The sequence below is a fragment of the Bufo bufo genome, chromosome 5, assembly GCF_905171765.1.
Source record: "Bufo bufo chromosome 5, aBufBuf1.1, whole genome shotgun sequence".
Taxonomy (NCBI): Eukaryota; Metazoa; Chordata; class Amphibia; order Anura; family Bufonidae; genus Bufo; species Bufo bufo.
In genome coordinates this window covers 47520131-47542058 of record NC_053393.1, presented here as the reverse complement: position 1 = coordinate 47542058, position 21928 = coordinate 47520131, and the positions used below count along the sequence as shown (strand labels likewise).

The 21928-nt window shown below is 43.1% G+C and overlaps 1 protein-coding gene across 4 annotated transcripts in view; it reads left to right on the top strand.

Moving 5' to 3' along the window:
- Positions 1-21089, top strand: part of ENPP2 (ectonucleotide pyrophosphatase/phosphodiesterase 2) — a 96857-nt gene extending 75768 nt beyond the window's left edge. For 2 of the 4 annotated variants that reach the window (XM_040432006.1, XM_040432004.1), the window contains 7 exons: positions 3771-3907; positions 4432-4567; positions 5685-5762; positions 6765-6897; positions 8134-8287; positions 14054-14104; positions 20474-21089. In XM_040432006.1, coding sequence (XP_040287940.1) covers positions 3771-3907; positions 4432-4567; positions 5685-5762; positions 6765-6897; positions 8134-8287; positions 14054-14104; positions 20474-20644 — 860 coding nt within the window. In that variant the 3' untranslated portion in view covers positions 20645-21089. The remainder of the gene's footprint in view (positions 1-3770; positions 3908-4431; positions 4568-5684; positions 5763-6764; positions 6898-8133; positions 8288-14053; positions 14105-20473) is intronic. The other 2 variants (XM_040432007.1, XM_040432005.1) reach the window with 1 other exon arrangement.
- Positions 21090-21928: the final 839 nt, after the last annotated feature.

Here is a 21928-nt window from a genome sequence, read left to right as displayed (position 1 = left end):
AGGCCACTGTTGCATGGCTCAGATCTTTGAATCCATGGGTTGGACCCCCTCTTTGGAAACTATGTGCTCCAAGTACTCTAGACTCTCCCTGAGCAGGTGACAGTTGTGGCGTTTAACTTGAACCCATGCTTCCAACTGGTTAAGGACTCAGACGTGGAAGAGAAGATGATAATGTCATCAAGATAAACAAGCAGGCACTCATGAGTCGGCTCTCCCAGGCACAGCTCCATTAGCCTCTGAAACGTAGCAGGAGTGTTATTCAGTCCGAAGGGCATTCTCAGAAATTCATACAATCCCACGGGTGTGATAAACGCTGTCTTCTCCATGTCCTTTTCTGCAACTGGCACTTGCCAATACCCACTGACTAGATCGGAGGGTGGAGAAGTAGCGGGCCTGTCCCAGTGCTGCCAAGAACACCTCAATTTGGGGAAGTGGATAGACATCCTGTATTGTATGACCGTTCAGGTGCTGATAATTGACACAAAATTGTATAGTCCCATCTTCCTTCTTGACCAATGCAATGGGAGACGCCCAAGGATATTCTTCACTTCCTGGATAAGATATGTTAGCAATCAATTCCCTAGGCGCCAGGCTCACATCAAAACTATTAAGATTCATGCATCTCTCCAGGACCCGCTGCCTTGCACTGTGCACAGGGTTCGACCTACCGCCACCCCCTCTCTTTGCAGCATTGGTTCGAGCATAACAACAGTACCCTGTATCACATAGCTAGTGCCTACCGGGAGGGGTGGTAAGACTTCATGGCCAGCCCGTACTACTAGGGATATGGAGGGGAGAACCTTCATTGAGTCCACTATCCCCATTAGTCCCGAAAAGGACAGCCCACACTCTACACTGCTTAAGTGTCTTCTGCAGGGCTATCTGTCGGGATTTCTGGCTTTGAACCCCTTCCCAGTACTTGGGTCCCAGCTCTTTTGCTATCAACACGTTGAGCTACTGCAGCACGTTCATGCTCAAGATTACTGGTAGATTAGGTTTCTTAACATCCTCTACCCACCCCCCCACCCCCATGGTCTGACCCCAAACCTCAGTGTCTGCACAGATAACCATAAGTTTGTCGAATGGGAAGATTGTTGGCACCCTTTAACCTTAACCAGTGGGCATCCTCTCGACAAACAGCAGCTGCGAAGTGGACCTTAAAGGCAGCCGGGTAATAGTGGTGACCTGAGACCCAGTATAAATTAAACAGAACAGTTCAACTCCATTTAACTTCGCTTTGACGACTGAGCTCTCTCCTACTAAATCCATAGCTTCTACATTGGGACACACAATGATGTCACCTGTGAATCATCCCACAATCACAGACGATTCGAGTATAAATCCTCCTGACATGTTGCAGTACCCCGGTGGGGACAGTCTCTAGCTCTGTAACCTTCCTGGTGGCAAGTCCAACATCCTATCTCTGCTGGTCGAGGTCTGTAGCCAAACTATCGCCTTCTCGGTCCAGGTCGCTCTGTATTTTGGATCCGCGTAACCACCGGTTCCTCTCATTTATTCAATGCAACAAGTATCCCTTTCATTGCTTCTTCTAGCGAAGCCACCCTAGTCACTAAGTCTCTCCTCTTATCAGGAGCATTCTCTACCTGCGAGGCCGCCATTAATGTTTCAGCCTGCCCCTCCTTCTCTAGAATAATGGCCTCTCGAAGTGTTCAATGTAAGGTCAGCTGTGGCTCTAATTTCATTCTTTCTCTAAGGGTCCTCCTCAATGGTTGGATTCTGAGACACTGAATAAATTGACCACATATCACTGGTTCAGCGTTGGTGAAGGCCACAGCCTGCTGTTCTTCCTTTTTCTGTAGTGCAGCCGTCAGCTCTTGCAGTCCATTTGCATACTGAAAGTCTCATCCTCTTTCTAAAGCCTTGTGAAGAACTTCTTTCTTAACACTTCTTTAGAAGATACATCACCATGCACATCCTCTAGTAAACCGAGAATCTGTTCAAAGGTCTGTCTGCATCTGACCGGCTGTAACATCATGGTTTTCCTAGCCTCACCTTCTACCGTGCTCAGAGCGAGTTCCATCTTTAAGTGCTGCACGACGTTACATAGTCTGACCGCTCCCTCCAGTCTCTCCTTCCAATCTTCCAGAATTACATTTGTGCCATTAAACTTCAGAAGGCGACTAAACAAGGCTCCCACTGAAGCTGCACGTGATGTCTCGCCTTGTGAGGCAGATGCTCCCTTCTGTTGCCAATTCTACGTTCATCCTGCCGACTACGCCACTTGTAATGTGCAGGAAAACAGGCAGAAAAATGAGAGCCGTTTTTCCTTAAGATAGGATTTTGTAAAACTAACAGTAAATAACAAATAAGATAATTAGAGCAGTGGAAAATGATATTCAGCAAATAATTCTAGGTTAACCCTGTCTTCGGCTGCTTGCCTGTGTGAGGGGAGTCTCCCTGTCCCTTACACGTAGTCTCTCAGGGTATAGCGAGAAACAATGTCCCTTAAGCAACTAAGACAATGGGAGATGATTCTGAAATAACAGTGTGACTAACAAACTTTTGTAACCGAATAAGACCGGGTTGCTTTAATCCTAAACAGCATATATTCCCTGCACTGCACGGTTCACCTGCCGACCTCTGTCCTGTCCCTGTCGGTAAACCGGCCTCGGAATCTCCTATCCCGGCTTTCAGCCAAGTCTGCAGCCTACTTTGTGGCTAACAGAGCCAGAGCCCCTTGAACCTGCTCATTCAGCAGCTCAGCTTCCATTGCCTCACACAGCACACATCTAACTATCTCCCTTGGGTCCAGGCTTCCTCCAGGTCTCTGTATACATCTCACACAGCTCCGTCTTCTGGCTTGGAGGTAGTCCTGCGGCTTTACACTGTGATCGGGAGAGAGCAGCAGCAGAAAGGACATTTCTCCAGAGCTGTAATAGGGAGACAGTTGTAGCAGAAAGGACACTCCCCTTCAGCTGCCAGCTTGATATAAATCCAGCAGAGTAATGAATGGGGAGATCTCTGGTTCCATGTGAGGTACAGGGCTGGGTCTAGCTTTGTTAGATAGAGATTGTCATGTCCTATATGACGTCTGATCTTCATTTTTTACAATAATCATGGGATAGCCCCTTTTAAAGTCGTCTTCTCTTTTTTTTTTTTTTTTTACTCCTTGAATACGCTCAATTCTTGTCCTTGATGCAAACCAACCATTTAATGCCTACGTTAGTCCTCATTCAGATTAGGCTACTTTCACACTAGTGTCTTTCCGTTTGTGAGATCCGTTTCAGGGCTCTCAAAACGGATCAGTTTTGCCCTAATGCATTCTGAATGGATGGAAAAGGATCCGCTCAGAATGCATCAGTTTGCCTCCGTTCGGTCACCATTCCGCTTTGGAGGCGGACACCAAAACACTGCCTGCAGCGTTTTGGTGTCCGCCTGACGAAGCGGAGCCAAACGGATCCGTCCTGGCACACAATGTAAGTCAATGGGGACGGATCCGTTTTCTCTGGCACAATAGAAAACAGATCCGTCCTCCATTGACTTTCAATGGTGTTCATGATGGATCCGTCATGGCTATAGAAGACATAATACAACCGGATCCTTTCATGACGGATGCATGCGGTTGTATTATTGTAACGGAAGCGTTTTTGCTGATCCATGACGGATCAGCAAAAAACGCTAGTGTGAAAGTGGCCTTGAGCGTGTGTTTTTTATTTCAGCCTTTTACATGTTTCTTGCCTTATTCTTTGTTGCAGTTTGCTTGCTTTTCATTGGATAGTTGTAAATCTGCATCTGTTCTGTGTTTTCAGACAAAAACCTCTTGTACGGGCGGCCAGCGGTGCTCTTTAAGACCAAGTACACTGTGCTCTACCACAGTGATTTTGTGAGTGGCTATAGTGAATCGTTGCAGATTCCGCTCTGGACGTCGTATACAGTGTCAAAGCAGGTCAGTATCTTGTAATGACAGGCCAAGTGATATCAGCCTAGTCCTTCAAGCATGACCATCAAAAGAGTTTTTCCATAAACATTGATCATCGATCCATGACCTCAAGGAGCTGCTTGTATTAGGGTACTTTCACACTTGCGGCAGAGAGATCCGGCAAGCAGTTCCGTCGCCAGAACAGCCTGCCGGATCAGGGGCCATGGTCAATAAGTGCTTTCATTGTGGCGAAGGGGTTAGGTTAACAAATTGGAATTAGGGGGAGGGGGGGGTACGCAGTTTCAGTTTTCGCCTCATACAGCAGAAAGGCTAGGTGCACCCCTGCCAGCAGGCCATGCAACCAAGACACAGTCACTGGTCCTAGCATGGAGCAGTGGTAGCTGTCGCACCAAGGGTCCCTCTGCCGCTTTCATGAAGAACACACTGGATTTTGCATTGGGCGCCAGGCACCCCATGTTACACCTCGGTATGCACACAACTTGCTGGTGTAACTGACTCTTATTACATTGTACATTTCCCTCCCAACACAGGCTGAAGTATCTGGCATCCCGGATTATTTAGCCAACTGTGTACGGCTCGACCCACGCATTTCTCCAAGCAACAGTCAAAGCTGCTCCGCTTACAAGTCAGATAAACAGATGTCTTATGGATTCCTCTTCCCACCTCGTGAGTTTTAGCTCGGCATCGTGAGATATTTGTGTCTATGTGGTATTTTAATTAACTTTGCATATGGAAAAATTATTTTATGCTGCTGTCAGCTGCAGCCCTGATAAGACCGGACAGCTCAGGACGCAGCCTCCACGTGTTATGCCGTGTTCTTTGTAAAAGGCTGCAGACTGATTAAGAAATGCTGATTCTGGAATGAACCAGAAGTGAGACTCTATCTCTCTCGATGTAGAAATAGAGAGATATCTTTTTATTTATTTTTCTCCCACACGTCTGGCATTGCAGCCCAGCCAAACTGAAATGGAAAGGTGCAGTGCCAAACACCGCCTGTGCAGTCGCTGGGAAAAAAATCTGACCTTTTGGTCTAAAGGCTCATGCACATGTCCATATGTATTTTGCCGTTTGCAAAATACGGATGACGTCCTTGTGACATTCATTTTGCATCCGTTTTTTGGCGGATCTATTGTAACAATGCCTATCCTTGTCCTCAAAACGGACAAGAAAACGACATGTTCTATCTTTTTTGTGGTACAGCCATACGGAAACTGAATGCACATGGAGTAATTTCAATTTTTTTGCGCACCCTTTGAAGTGAATGGTTCCCTACATGGTCCGCAAAAAAAAATGGAACAGACACAGAAAACTAATATCTTTTGTTTGCATAGCCCGAACCCAGATAACCCCCATGAATTATACTACTGTCTAAAGATATTTTAAAGATTTTGACTGAGAAGATGGTTGTCGGCATCTATCCTGAAATCCCCAGTATAGAGAGCACCAGTACAGACCACCAGTATACAGAACACCAGTAGAACCCCACCCACCTATGTGATGTCCAATGTCCTGTGTATATGGGACAACCTGTGAGATAATGGCTGTTCTTTTCCCAATGCGCTCACCTAGTTGTCCTAAACAAAGTGCATTCCTGCACTCACCATAGCACCGAGGCCCCTTTAATGCCAAATATTTTCCTTTTTCTAGAAAATATAACCTAGTGGGGTACATTTATTAATGGTGTAACCCCCCAAAAACACACACACACCCAAATACACATGCAGGCTTGGCTGAATCGGTAATTTATTGAATTTTCACCACATTTTAATTTTTTTTTTTTCAGAATTAAGTTCTTCTGCCGATGCAAAATACGACGCTTTTCTTATTACAAATGTCATTCCCATTTACCCTGCATTCAAAAGTAAGTGTAATTCTAAGAATGCATGAATAAAAGTTTCACGTTCTGTGGAATTCATTTTTGTAGCTGAATTTGAGGCTTGAAAGTGTTATGAGTTTATCATTTTGCTTGCTGAAGGAGGATCGGACATTTTGAATTTCAAAATGCTTCTTTTTCTGGTCTCCAGAGGTGATAAGTGGCTGCTAGATATGTCTGGTAATGGCTTATCACCTTCCATTTGAAAATAAACATGCATGCTTGGCGGAGCAAGCATGCATGTTTAAGGAGGAGGCAGGAGAAATGACCCAAATGAGTGGGTGGTATAAATGCCATGGCCACGGACAGCAAATCACATGGAGGCCTGGGAGAAAATGGGGCAAGGAGGCTTCACCTAGGAAAAGAACAGGTCAAGGAGGCTCTACCCATGAAGAGAGCAGGTCAAGGAGGCTCCACCCATGAAGAGAACAGGTCAAGGAGGCTCCACCCATGAAGAGAACAGGTCAAGGAGGCTCTACCCATAAAGAGAACAGGTTAGCAAGGCTATACCTATGAGGGAAACAGGGCAGAGCGGTTCCACCCATGAGGAAAACAGTTCAGTGAGGTTCCACCTATGAGGAGAACAGGGCTGGAAGGCCCCACCTATGAGAAAAACAGGGCCACCTATAAAGCTAGGAGCAGTTTGGAAGGGCAAAGTAGGAAGGACTGTGCTTAAACTAAGGGCTAGGATACAGATACGAAAAAAGTGTAATTTGGATAGTTTTATGGGGGAACTTGGTTTTAAGCAAGGTTAGAAAGTGTGAGCACATTCATAACACTTACTTTGAAGTTTTGCCACCAAGAGTTGTAGGAGGGGGCCGCAACACAGAGTTAGAAAACTTGCATTTTTTTTTCTTTTGCATTCATTCATTTTTATTCAGCCCATGTTTTTTTATGACAGCTGTTTTTAAATCCTCTTGTCCTGTTTTAAAGGATAAGATTTCACTTCCATACAGTAACAGATGTCACAATTTATTTTTTTCTCTTCAGAAATCTGGAACTATTTTCAGAGAGTCTTGATAAAACGATACGCATCAGAAAGGAACGGAGTCAATGTCCTTGCTGGACCCATCTTTGACTATGACTACGACGGCTTATACGACACTCCTGACAAAATTAAAACGTAAGAAGTTGGTCTTCCCAGTAATGGTGATCTGAATCACAGCCTGTCTGATGAGCTAAATTTTTACCGTGTCCAATGAAAGGGGTTTCTGGGATTCAAATATTGCTGACCTGTCCTCGGGATAGATCATCAGTGTCTTGATCATACAATACCAAGCACGGCGCCATACATTTTATAGTGGCTCTACGTGGTATTGCAGCTCAATCCTGTACAATTCACCCTCGTGCTGTGGCCTCTACAAACTGCTGATTGGCGAGGTTGCCGGGAATCAGACCTGTAGTGATCATATATAGGTCACCAACATTTAATCTCTGGAAAACCCCTCTAATTTTAACTATAACAGTAGTCAATGCTAGTTGTTTACGCATTTAGTATTGGAGTTTTGGCCAAAAATATTTGAATGAACTAATACTTCTTATTTTATACAAAAACAAAGTTAGCGCCTGCTAACCCCCAAATCTTTATTGCCATCCAACCTCACTTATTATATGAGCTAATGATTTGAGAATGACCTGTTTGTTGCGTTGGATTTATATTCAGCAATCACCCTATCTGTATGGGAATGAGCGATCTCTACTGCTATCATTCGTTCCCCTGCAGATTTATTGATGGACGGAAGCAGATCCCTGTTTACACTCCCAGCAAACAATGATTTTTTTGGATCATTGGGTGAAAAGCGGCACATTTACATGGGGCAGTTGTCGTGAACAAACCTTCATATGACCGCCCATCCCCAATAATTGCCGCTATCCTTTGAACATATAAAAGGGCCTGAATGTGCGCTGTGCTCAGTGCTATGGAATATACGGACGCTATGTAAGCAATGACTATGTTGCTTGATGGCTTCTAGAATACGTAACACACACGCTGGTTTTTAAAGGGGTTCTCCTCACTGATTTTTAGGTGCTCCCATTCCGAATCTTCCCAGGTCCCTGCTGGCCTGTATTTTCTGCCACTCTTCGACACACACAAAATGACTACTCAGTCACTTGGCCGCGGTGGTGACCCACCAGTGATTGACTGAGCGGTCGTTTTTGATGTGTGGTGAAGGTCCAGCGGGACCTGGAAATCATTGCAACAGGAAAGACAGGGGATCGGTGAGGTGACTAATACTCGTTATTTTTAATTTTTTTGGTCATTCTGACCGTCATTTAAAAAAAAATTAAAAATTTACCGTCCATACAGTGCTAGAAAGGTGACTTTAAAGTTGTATTCTTTTTTTTCCCCTCCATTCAGGTTTGTTGATGGAACGATACCAGTCCCCACACACTACTTCTGTATTCTATCTAGCTGTTTAGATTTTAACCAGCCGGCTGACCACTGTGATGGGAGATTATCCGTCACTTCTTTCATCATTCCACATAGGCCAGACAATGATGAAAGTTGCAGCGTAAGTCAATCACTGTATTGTGTGTTGTGTACGTGAACTTTCTGTAGGATCATAGATTTCATTTGATGGTGAGGGACATTCATGAATCTACTACTAAATTAAAAAAAAAAATTGCTTTGCTGATGGAATGTACTTGAAAATATGAGGCCACTTTTTGACCACTGATTTTTTTTTTTTAAATGACTGAATAATACTACGTCTAGGCCCTCTGGAGAGTCATCTGGTGGACCAGTTTGTTCCCGACCTCATCTATGACGTACCTAATTTTATAAATGTCCCTCACTTTTGTGAACTCGTATGATCTAGAAAAAAAGGGTCTTCTTTTCTCCCAAAATGTGTTTATTCTTGTCCTTAGGCTTTCTGGTATTTGTAATTACTCATTTAATGAGCTGTAATACCAGGAGTGGTGGGGGTGTTTTTTTTTTTTTTTGTTTGTTTTTTTGGTTTTAGGAAAAGTTGACCCTTTTTCTTAATCCTGAAAACCTAGCAATGTTTGATTATTTATTTATTTTTTATATAATTTAGATTTTCTAGTTGAGAATTATTTATGGGAACTGTATAGAGATTCTGAAATGCCTCCATGTCATACTCACATGAGTTCTACACTGCTGCTTGGTAGTGTTATCTTACTGATAGGACCTGAGGCTATGTTCTTGCCTGAAGAGAACACTGTGGTAATAAATACATTTATTTTCCTGAACTAAATTGTGGCTCTGAAAGATCAAAAAAGTGGGTCTTCATTGTGGTGTGAGGTGCCACCAAAAAGCCGTGTAGATCTCAGCTTCATGGATCTCCGAGTATGACTTCATAGGAAAATTGAGAGACTTTGGGGGAATTTTTTATAATTTCATTTTGGGCTAAAAATCTTTTTTTTCTTTTTATTGGTCTTCATTAAACATTTTCTCGGTGCAGCTTTCAGTTTCTATTTGCAGACTGTTGCTTTCTGCCTACACTGAGTCCTGCCAGACAGCAACTCTGACAGCGCAGACTGTAGGCCCTTATCTCTGAACTCCTGACAGCTCATAAACACTCATTTAAGCCATGTCATTAACAGTGTGGTATGAAATTAATGTTTATGAGCTGTGAGAAATTCGGAGACATGGGCCTACAGTCTGCACTGTCAGAATTGCTGTCTGGCAGGACTCAATGTAAGCAGAAAGCAATAGTTTGCAAATATAAACTGACAGCTGGACAAAGAAAGCTGCTTAAAAATAAAAATTTTCAATAATGACTAATTGGATAAATAATTTTAGCCCAAATTGAGTAAAATGCAATAATAATAAAAAATGCCCCCAAGGTATCCATTATTCTTTAAAAAAAAATATTCAAAAATAAAAAAAAAATCAATTTAGCATTAAATTTGTGAACTATGGCCGAGATTTATCAAAACTGGTGCAATGGAAAACTGTTTGTTTTCCATAGCAACCAATTAGATTGATCCTTTCATTTTTCAAAGGAGCTCTAAAAAAAAAAAAAAAAAAAAGGCAGTTTTCTTTGACACCAGTCTTGATCAATTTTCCCTTATATTTCTAAAAGCACGCATTTCCTTTTTTTTCATGTGTTGTATTTTATTGGATTTGTATTCAGAATATAGTCCTCTCAATAATCAGCTCATGTACAAGTCTAGTTGGATGAGGCGGTTTTGGAATCTGTATAACAATTTCCATCAGATTTGATACCAATAGGAATTCTACTTTGTCCTTATTTACCTGTCCTGTAAAGTAACCCTGTCACCTGGGGCCAGAAAAGTTATTTTTAAAGTTGATATTTTTTTTTATTACCATATTGGCAGTATCTAAAATAAGAAATAAAATAACTTTGCCAAAAATAAATGAAAAATATCTTAATGTTTTGAGCCCTCAGCTCCTACATGGGATATGCCAAATTCACTATTTTGACAATTTTTACACCAATTGTAATGGTAATTTTAAATGTGGTGGTTGAGGACAGCCAAAAAACACCTCAAGCGCAATGTCTGAATATCCCCTAAATGTTTTGAAAATGTCTAGAAAAAGTGCACGTCTTTGAGAAATCCTTAAATTTTGTGTGCATATACAAGAGCCTTGAGGTGGCCAGTTGGTCCACAAATATTATACCATGCGTGCTATTTTCATAAATTTGGCACAATTTGAGCAATTTTGGTAACTTATATAATCATGCATCCTATGGCATGATTGATAAATCACAGCGTTCGTTTCAGAAAATAACGTACATGACCCATGGTGACCGGGACACACATACAATTGGTATATTCTTTGCAACTATAAAAATACTTGTGAAATTTTACTGAATTGAGCTTCTAATGCATATTAATACTGACCGTGCAATGCTTGAAAATTAACCAGCATCTCTGATTGCCAAAAAAATCTAAAATCTTGACTCTGGTGCATGTTGGCTTTGTAGTTCTGTATTGCTCGACAGTTTCAAGAAATTCCTTCATAATTCATGTTCTATTGGAACAAGAACTGACTACAACCTGATTCCTTTTGTTTCCTGTGGGGTCCGTTTAGTGTCCAGATACATCTGTTATATGTGAATTAGAACTTATTATAGTGACAGCTAAAAATTTTACCTTTTAGCCAGGGTGTGCATTATTTATGTTAAATTGTGTTCCTGTGTGAGTGAGAAGTCGGAATAAGGATGTGTGTATGTATGTGTGTGTGTATATGTGTGTATATATATATATATATATATATATATATATATATATCATGACAGTGAAATTATTTTGAAGAGGTTATCCCGTGATTAATCAGACATCATACAGTACATGACAGTCTCTGTCTAAGGCAGCTAGAACCAGCCCTGTACCTCACATGGATCCAGAGATCTCCCCATTCATTGCTCCAGTTGCTCTCACTGTAACTGTCACAGCTTCTAACAGTAGATAGGGCTGGTTGAACAGAGCATGTGCGACCACTTCATTGACGTTACTGAAGTGGACGGAGACGTAAAGAACAGGACAAACAGCAGGTGGCACTATACAGATACATTTTGTTGAATAACTCAGCGGCTATTTATTACATGCACATGCAAAAGAATTCAGATTCAGGTGCTGGTTTTGGAAAATATAGAATATTTTTTGTGTGAAACAACCCCTTTAAAGCCATCAATTTCAGTTCACAAAAATATGAAATGGGCAAAAGAAAAAACATAAAAATAGCAACAACCCCCCCCCCCTCAAAAAAATAAAAACATTAGTACAAGTATCTTTCTTTCTTCTTTACAAGTAATTTCTTCTTTAATCTATGAAGAATATAGAGAGCACTAGAGCATAGAAGGGTGAGTAGTACCTGGGGTAACAACTCGTACACTGAAGCCGGCCATGCACATTAGATTAATGTTGGCTGAACCCATCGATTTCCTCGAGACTAGCTAACCATCTAATGTGTACGAGGACCTCCAGACTCTCCCCTAATGACAAATGTTCGAGGAGAAAAGGATTAGGTTGTTGGATTTCAACATACCTAATCCTTTTGTCCTCAGAAAGCTAAGCTACTGCCACAGCGGCTTAGGACTCATGCACTCGACCGTTGGCTGTTTTGCAGTCCGTAAATTGCTGATCTGCAAAACACGGATACCAGTTTGCAGAACGGAATGTCAGGCCCATAATAGAGCAGTCCGATCCTTGTCCGTAATGCAGGCAAGAAAAGGACATGTTCTATATTTTTGCAAATGTCGTGGAAATGAAAAATGGATGCGTACAGAACATAGTGTGCTGTCCACATCTTTTGTGGCCCCAATGAAGTGAATGGGTTCGCATCAAACCCGCAAAAAATGCAGATTGGAAGCGGATGAAAAATGTTTGTGTGCATGAGCCCTCATTCCCTTCTCCACTGAGAACACATATATGCTTGGTCCAGGCATGGATGTGTATTGTGGGGGGGGGGGGGGAGTCATTGATGGTCGAGCAAGTGTATGGCTAATAAATATTGCCTATACCTATGTTCATAGCAAAATTTAACGTAGGGTCAATTTCTGTTTCATCCCTTCATCGTAGGATACGAAGACCAATTTTTTTTTTTTTCTTGTTTTCCCCCAACCCTTGTCAAGGAAGAGTATTCCTCTTTTGTCCAGCCTACCTCTTTGATTCCACACTTGTAGAATGGGGGTCCCAACCAATCCCTGTACCAGGGGTTCCACAGTTGCTGCCTTTAGTGTACATACTAACTTCATACTTTGCCAAAAAATGCTAAGAAGGGTCCAAATGACCTAAAATACTGTACCTGCTTTATACCGGCTGAAGGAGCACTGACTATGCTGGCACGTTTTACAAGATGAACTAATTCTGCATGACCACACTCAATGGCCTTTTACTAAAAGCATGGGAAGGACACGTACATGCTCAGTCTGTTTGTGTTCTGCTTCTCTTCTCCATACCTAAACTTTCTCCATCATGTTTCCCATGTCTTCATTCTATGTGTTTCACTACATGTTTTGGTGTTTGCTACACACCTATATATGTGTAATCATATGTCCTCATGTGTCCTGACTCACTTTTCGAACTTTGAAAATCTTCCCTAAATAGGACAGAAATCTCCTTAATTATAATATTCTTCCATAGCAGGTCCACCTCAGCTAAGTGTAGAACGGTAGGCAAGGTCCATCCTTTTCATTGGCAACAAGTTTGGAAGTTCTTAAGCTGGCCATACTTATCAAATAAAAGTTCGTCAAACCTGACAACCAGCGGTCTACCAGCTCTCCTCTGAAGGCACTTGTCAACATGCTAATCCTTTGTTCCTTGAGAGATAATCCACTGCCACACATGTCTATGGTGTCATCCAGAGGAATAGCTTGCTGTTAATGGGCCTTTGTTCTAGTCAATAGAATGAGTGGAGTTGCCAAAAAATTATCCAAGACATATTGTCATTGCTTGCAGAATAAGGGCATGTTGCAAGCAAAAGTAGGGATCACTTACATAAATCAACATCAATTTATATAATTTCATACCTTAATACCATACATCTGTGTGATAAACCTGTAGACTACGTATGATATGTGCACAACATATGAAGTGTTGTACATATGAAGTTGGAGCCACTGTTCCTCTTATAATTTTTAACTTAATATGGAAAAACCTTGAACTTCATTGGATGTAATGAACATGGCATTGGCACCATTAGCATCATGCCGACACCTACTGAACTAACCATGCCACCCATGCCCCATTTTTCAGGCTGTTCTATACAAACACTGATTGAAAGTGTCAACTGACTAGAACTTCAATAGTCAAAACCATCTCATGTGGTCTTTTTGAAACGTAGGAAACCCTAGAACAGCTTAATGGTGCTCAATTAGAAATATTCAGTTTGAGATTTCCATAGTTGGAAAAAACACAATTAGGTTAGATGCTCTTCAGTGAACCATAGCTTCTACTGATCCTATTGAAATCCATGTTACTCTAGTGTGAACAGATGGTTTGAGCCTTCTTCAACCTGCATGGAAGGTTTTTTTTTGAGTGCCCTGGAAAGTGCTGTAGACCCCCCCCCCCGCCCCCCCCCCTCCACCTTCAAACTGTTGAAGGTCAGAGATAAATTTTCACAGGCCAAAATATAAAAGACAATCATGATTTAAAAGAATAGCCAATATATTTGAGAGTGAAACATTTATATGTGGAAACATTGGACAATTGTCTTAATTTTTTCTGCCTAATCTCTATTTGGCCAGGTAGTGCGATTGCATGCAAAATCTGTAATTCCTCAAGTATAAGTATAGGTAAAACTGTTCAGCAGAAAATGTGTGCTTCTTTTTTTTTGTTTTTTATAGTTTGCCAGGTCCGGTCCCCAGGGCTCTTCTAAAGTCAGGTCAAAGGGGCTGGTTAGTATGTCTCCTCCTCTTTCTTGTTCATAAAGATTGTCTTTAGTTAAACTTTAGTTGACATTTCAACCACCTAAAGGAAAAATAAACCCTCTGCCATTGAGTAAGCAAACAGTGCCTTCAGCATGGAGCAATTTACTCTTATCTGTTGTAGTCTTGTGTGTTTCACCAGTCAGCCCTTCTCATGTTTGTCAGCACCAGATGTCTCTGCTCTTAGGACAATCTCCGGGGAGCAATTCACTGTGGCTCTTGAAACTGCTCTTGATTAATTTCTAGGTCTGTCCTCCTGCAAGGCTCCATGTCTACAACTTCCTCCATGTGGTTTTGTGTTTCATGTGGCTCAATATATGTTCTTCCTGCACGAAAACAAATACAATACATGTTAATGAGAAACCGCTCTGCGTTGATGGACCCCTCTCTCACAAGTAGAATAGGCACCCTGGGGATGACATTTTTTTTGTGCACAGATTATCTAGATGGTAGAATTTGTCATAGGTCCCCTCAACTAAATCATCTTCTCCATCCTTGAACATCCTGGTGATCCAACTTTTCTAGTGTTGGCCCTCAACACAGATATTAACCTATGGGATGGGACCAATGGGTGCCAAACCGCAGAATTCAGTTTTTTTTTTTGTTTTTTTTTAACCTTTCTTTTTTCCAATTTCAAGTAATACAAGAAAAAATGGCTGCAAATAGGCATTCTCAGAGGTGTAACTTGTGACTCCTATTGCCCTACAGCGTCAAGCTAGCCAAATAAATACAATGGCCATAGCACAGCTTGTTCAGAAGTGATCCTCCTTGAATGGTATTCTCTGTTCAATCTCAAGCACACCAGAACATTCTGGTTCATTTTTATGACCGGTGTCCTACTTGAATGACAAAGATATACGCCCAGGGATACCTGTCCTCTTCTGGGCCGTGGAAAATACTCGCACTGTGACCTCTATTTAAAATATACCCCACACCCAGCTCATTTATAAAAAAAAAAAATATGGCCCACACTGTATTCCATGCATTAAAAAAGTTCTCCTTGCCCTAGTGAAAAGTACTCTGACGTTCTGAGGCTGGCAGAACAAAAAGGTGGCCTGATGTCACAGAAGTGGCCATACTGTGGACAGGAAGCCAAGCAGGGCTTCTTTGAACCCTGCAGCACCACAAATATCTTCAACTGTATCTAAATCTTAAAATAATTATCTACAGTAGGAATAATTTGTTTTTAGCTAACGACCACGGCCTGCCTCAGTAATGAGAAGATTGCTCCAGCTCTCCGGTGTGGGCATTAGCTAAAAGGTAATTATTCCTGAACAACCCCTGTAAGGACATGGGTACAATTGAATCCAACTAAGGGAGTCCGGGTCTGCATATTCCCTTCCCGATGTTGCAAACTGGTAGTTATTTTACCAACTAGTTTAGGAGAACTGGCCACATTCCACCCCTAAAATCATAGGTCAGTGGGATCCTTCAGTAATCATTGGGATAATAATCTTTATATAGCGCCAACATATCCTGCAGCGCTTTACGATCAGGTGAAAAACAAATCTGTCCATTATGATTAGAAGCCACGATTAGTGGCAGACTGGGAACTTTAAATTTGCCCTGGGAAAAAAAAAAAGTGGCCCTAAGTTGTGGGCGTGTTCAAATTGACAGAAGGTGGGGCAACACAAGTAGGCAAAACCATAGTGCAGCTCAAAATACCGCCCCAGCGAAACCAAATACCACAGTGCATCATAAACTACTGTCCTATCACCAGTTATCTTCATGTACCTGGCCAGCGGCTGTGAGGAGGACTTGGGTAGCCCACTGACCATTGTCCCACTGGGAAATGTCCCTGTGTGCTATATGGGCAGTCTGCCCCTGGCCATGATGCTAGTAGGACTAGAGCCTTATAGAGGTATTCTCCGCTAGAAGTGTTCTTTTTATAGTAGTGTAGACTTATATAAGACAAGTACATGGAGTGCCTATAGATGCCTAATAAAGAACTTACAGGTATAATGTGTCGTATATGCTTTGTTTCGATTCCTGTCCATTTTCAAGACCTCTGCTGTCAGTGAAAAAAAAAAGCATTGTTTATATTCATGCTGTAAGTCATTGTGAAAATGTGCTGATCTGATGCTCTTCAAGAAGAAGCACATATAATGCTAACTCAGGCTACTTTCACACTTGCGGCAGTGTGATCCGGCGGGCAGTTCCGTCGTCGGAACTGCCCGCCGGATCCGCCGATCTGCCGCTGACTGAAAGCATTTGTGAGACTGATCCGGGTGCGGATCCGTCTCACAAATGCATTGCAAGGACGGATCCGTCTCTCCGCTTGTCATGCGGACCGACGGATCCGTCTTGTACATTTTTTCACATTTTTACCGATCTGCGCATGCGCATGCCGGAACGACGGATCCGGCATTCCGGTATTCTGAATGCCGGATCCGGCGCTAATTCATTCCTATGGGAAAAAATGCCGGATCCGGCGTTCAGGCAAGTCTTCAGTTTTTTTCGCCAGAGAGGAAACCGTAGCATGCTGCGGTTTTCTCTTTTGCCTGATCAGTCAAAACAACTGAACTGAAGACATCCTGATGCATCCTGAACGGAATGCTCTCCCTTCAGAATGCATGGGGATAAAACTGATCAGTTCTTTTCCGGTATAGAGCCCCTAGGACGGAACTCAGTGCCGGAAAAGAACAACGCAAGTGTGAAAGTAGCCTCACCAGTAATATTCTAGTACTGTAATTTATTTCATCCTTACGCTTTCATTATGCGGAGCTATGTCATGTGACTCCCAGTCTGATGACGAGCTTGTTCTCGTGTAGACAGGTCAGTCTCTCCTGTGGGTGACCTCCTGTAAATCTGCAGGATTACATCATTATTATCTACCCTCCTCTCTCACCAAGCCCTGACTTCCTTGCTCCTCTATATGTCCCTCCATGTACAGACTGCTGCTGCAGATATCATTTCTACCTTTATATAAGATACCAGAAGTGCAGAGATAATAATGGGTGAGTCCATACAATGATTAGCAGCAGAGTTATAAAGCTTCACACTGCTCTTCCCTGCCTTTTGCTTATAAGAGCTGACAGGAAGAAATCTATCACAAGCAGGAGGCAGGGGAGACGGGCTGAAGCTTCATCACATAGGATTCACTGAGGCTTTGCAGCTTGAGTCAACAATACCATAGTTCAAAATACCATCCCAGCAGAACCAAATAACACAGTGTAACACAATATATTGCCCAAAAGCCGGCCCTCTGTGGTGGCCATCAATAGCTACCATCTTCTGTCCTCCTCCAGTTGTCTATGGAGCAGGGGATTTGGAGGTCAGGTGCGGGCCACAGCAGTTTAATTCAGGAGGGCATGTGCAGTCGCTGGTTGGGTACATGAGTACCTGATTCTCACAGCGTTGATTACTGCTGAGAGCTCACTATGTGCCTGGTCAGCGCAGAGAGGAGGACTTGGGTGGCCCCTTGGGGCATTGGCCCACTGGGAAATTCCCTTGTAGGGTCTATGGCCAATCTGCCCCTGCCTGCTGGTCATAAACATGCTCATCTGTGGCAGCACATCTGCTGCCTAAAAACAGATTGTCCCAATTAACAAACAGTAATGTTAGCCATTTGTTCATCAACATGCCTGATTACCAGGCTCGGACTGGCCCACAGGGGAACAGGTGAATACCCAAGTGGGCCCCTGGGCAAGGTGGGCCCCTTCTTCCTCACCCTCTGCACAAGTGGCATATGGCACTGACTGTACTACATATAGATAAGCAGCATACAGAATCTCATCCAGCCTATGTTCATATTAAAAAATCAGGTAGAGTATTTAACAAAGTACCAAGTTTTTTCTTATACAGTAGATGCATCAGATGGCTGAGATGATTTCTAGATAAAGAGGCAGGCCAGTCACTATCCTTATTCCCAGGGACTTGCCCTCTAAAGTCACTGCAGGGGCCCCCTAATCATCTTGTAGCATCTTGCAGTTGCTGCTGCTCTATGAGCACGTAATATTTGCATGTAGCTTTAAAGTGGGCCCCCAGAATTAATTTTACTAGGAGGCACCAGACACCCCAGTCCAACACTGCCGATGCCTGCACAGCTCACACAGAGCTTTAAATGAGAGCTGACAAGCTGAATCACCAATTGGCACTTATTACTTGCAGGAAATCTGCCCATGTAAAATGACCTTTAAAAAGGGTTTATCTCATGACTAATGTAAAAAATGAAAATCATTAGTACATGACCATACCTTTCTAACAAAGCTAGAACAAGCCCTGTACCTCACATGGATCCAGAGATCTCCACATTCATTGCTCTGCTAGATTTATATCAAGCTGACAGCTCAGGGGGAACGGCTTTTCTGCTGGAGCTCAGGGGGCGTGTCTCAGCTCTCCCTATCACAGCTCAGGGGGCGTGTCTCAGCCCTCCCTATCACAGCTCAGGGGGCGTGTCTCAGCTCTCCCTATCACAGCTCAGGGGGCGTGTCTCAGCTCTCCCTATCACAGCTCAGGAGGCAGTTGAAGGATGAAACTGAGCATGTGCGACCATCTCAGTGAGCAGGTCAAAGAAATAAGAAAAAAACAAGCAGCAGGTGGCGCTATACAGATACATTTTATTGAATAACTCAGCGGATATGCTACATTTTTAATGACATGCAATTACAAAAGTATCCAGGTGCTGATTTGAAAACCGTAGAATATTTTATGTCACCTCATTCAAACCAAGGATATCAAGCAAAGGAAGCTGCATTGTAGCATATTGCACCTTCAGCACAACTGTACCTTTGTTATAGAAATCATCCAAAAAATACGTTTGATTGACATTTAAATTAGGATGCCTAGTGCCCAGCGTGGCATGATTCTTAGCTGTAGTAGCCCAAGCCCGCCTTATCTGCGCATGCACTGAGCCCTTTGATATGGAGTTGAGTCCCATGTCCTCAGTAGATCACACAGGCAGTCTCCTGCTCTGCACGTGTGCCAGACTTCTACGAGAAGTACTGGGACCAGGCAGGCAGAGGGGTGGAAATAATGTGACGTCCCAGAGGAGGGGGCGGACATAATGGTGTCACTGGGAACTCGTCGAGAAGTGGGCTTGGGCTCCTACAGCTGAGAATCACGCCCCGCTGGGCACGCTGAAGCCTAATTTGTATTTCAATGAAACTTATTTTTCTGAAGATTGGAAGCAGCGATTTCTATAACAAAGGTACAATTGTGATAAAGGTACAAGGTGCTATGATGCCGTTCCCTTGGTTTGACGTCCACAAATTCAGTGACAGATTCCCTTTAAGACCCTTTTACACAAGCTAATGATTGGTAGAAGGAACATCCCATTCGGAGACAAATCTCCGTACAGCATTTAAATAAAATGATGAGCGAAGCGACTTCGGATCTATGATCTGAAGCTCGCTTCGCTCAACACAGAGGACATGAAACAAAACCAGCGCCAGTTAATTTACAATTGTGTCAACTGGAGTTCGTTATGGGCAGGAAATCTGCCTGTGTAAAAGGGCCCTTAGAGCAGAGCATGTGCAGTGTCGAGAGTGCACCACCTAATGTATGGTTCTGCAAAGCCAAAGGCATGACTGGAAATGTAAGTTGCATTAGGACAGGGATGCCCAACTTTCGGCCCTCCAGCTGTTGCAAAACTACAACTCCCAGCATGCCTGGACAGCCTTCAGCTATTAGGGCATGCTGGGAGTTTTGCAACAGCTGGAGGGCCGCAGGTTGAGCATCCCTGCATTAGGGGAACCATAGCGGAGGAAAAGAAAGAATCAAGATGGCGGATAACTTGTAAATGGCACATCAACTCAAATAGATATTCAAGGCATACACCAGAGCCTCAACATTACACTTTAATAGTAGACTGTGCTGCACTGATATGGCGGGCTTGAAAATGGACTTAGACAAAATTAACTTATAGGGCATCTGTCAGCAGTTTTGTCCCTATGACACTGGCTGACCCGTTAGAAAGCAGAGCCTCTAGGTGTAATGGCAACGCCCCCGTTGCTCCTAGAGGCTCATTTGCATATAACAAAACATCATTTTTTTCTGTAATGGGGACACATAAGAACGTGGGACCAACACAGATGCCTTCAGCTGCCAAGTGCACATGTAACAGGTCAGCCGGTGTCATAGGGACAAAACTGCTGACAGATGCCCTTTAATTAAAGTATACCTCGCAACGTTTATCATTTATTATTAATTATTATTAAAGCGCCATTCATTCCATGGTGCTGTACATATAAGGGTGCACATACATAATACAGACAATTGCACTAAGCATGAACAAGATGAGTTACACACTGGTACAGATGGAGAGGGCCCTGCCCGCGAGGGCTTACAATCTACAAAATGTATTCTGACACAAACCTTTTTGTACTTCTCCTCCGGCAGATCTCAGAGGATGAATCCAAGTGGGTGGAGGAGCTTCTGAAGATGCACACGGCACGTGTCCGAGACATCGAAAGCCTCACTGGACTGGACTTCTATCGAAAGACCAGCCGCAGCTACACAGAGATCCTGTCCCTGAAAACGCACATGCATACGTTTGAGAGCGAGATCTAATGCGCACAGCTCGCAGGTGTCGGCTCCTCTTTCAAGTGGTGTATATTTTTATATTGGTTTTATTTTATTTTATTTTTTTTGTATTTATTAATTTTTAAACCAGGACACTTAACTATATTGGTATTTTAATCTTTCGTGTCATGCACATGTCATTTGTCCAGTAATGTTGTTCTGTAGATGTCTGTGTTAGGAGGTCTTCTTTTTACGGCTGCAGCTAGGCTCATAGACTAAGCTTTTTAATAGTGCTGCAGAATTTCTTCTTGCACCGGGAATTTTTATTTTTCTAGTGCAGTGCTGATATATTTGTAGACATTTTATTTTTCCTGAGTAATGCAAAACCGATTATGTAAAGTGACTTATATTAACTGGAAATTGTGACCAAACATATTTATGTTGTATGGATTAATGGAACCTCATATAATAAACCACACAAATTCATTTTTAAGGCTGACTTTGTTCTCTTTACATACTTTACGTCAATGGTGAAACATTATATAGAGGGGTAGAGAGCGTCATTCCGCATCAAGCTCTATCGAGAAAGTCATGGCATCAAGAATAGGAATCCTACAGCCTACGGGAACCAACAATACACCTTGGCCCATAATGAGCAGACTGGCTCTATTAATGATACGTGAAATGAGGGCCCCGGTAATGATTTTGCATTGGACCCCTTGAGCTGCAGCTTACACAAATTGGAGTGGAAACCACTTTCTTTAAGGTTCAGAGCCCTAATGCCCTATCTGCCTCTACCGCTAACGAGAAGAGATCCAGTAGGCTCGTGGTCCCTGCACCGCCGCTGCTGCTTCTGCCTGTGCGCGGATGAAAACTTCTGGTGTCGGGGGGGAGCAGCCAATGGTAGACGGGGGGGAGCCTCCATACCATCGCGGGTGACGCTAAGGAGGCTCGTTCCCGCCTGCCATTGGCTGCTTCCCCCCGACACCAGATGTTTTCATCTGAGCACAGGGAGAAGTAGCGGTGCGGGGATCAGAAGCGGCATGAGGAGCGGGGTAAGTATATTCATTGTGAAGGGCCTGGCAATGGGGGACATTTTTATAGTATTGGATAAGCCCCTTAAGATGTCTATATGCATTATGTTTCGGCAGGATTGGTCGACCATCTAATGTCTGTGAGGATGCCCTAACTTTCCCTGATGGCAGATGACAGGGAAAAAAGGGTCAGGCGGTTGGATTTTAGCGTGCCTATCCAGTAGTTGTTAGGGGTGATATGCCTCCAACAGAGGTGGCCTCCCCTCATATCTCCATTCAAAACATATGCAGACTCAGC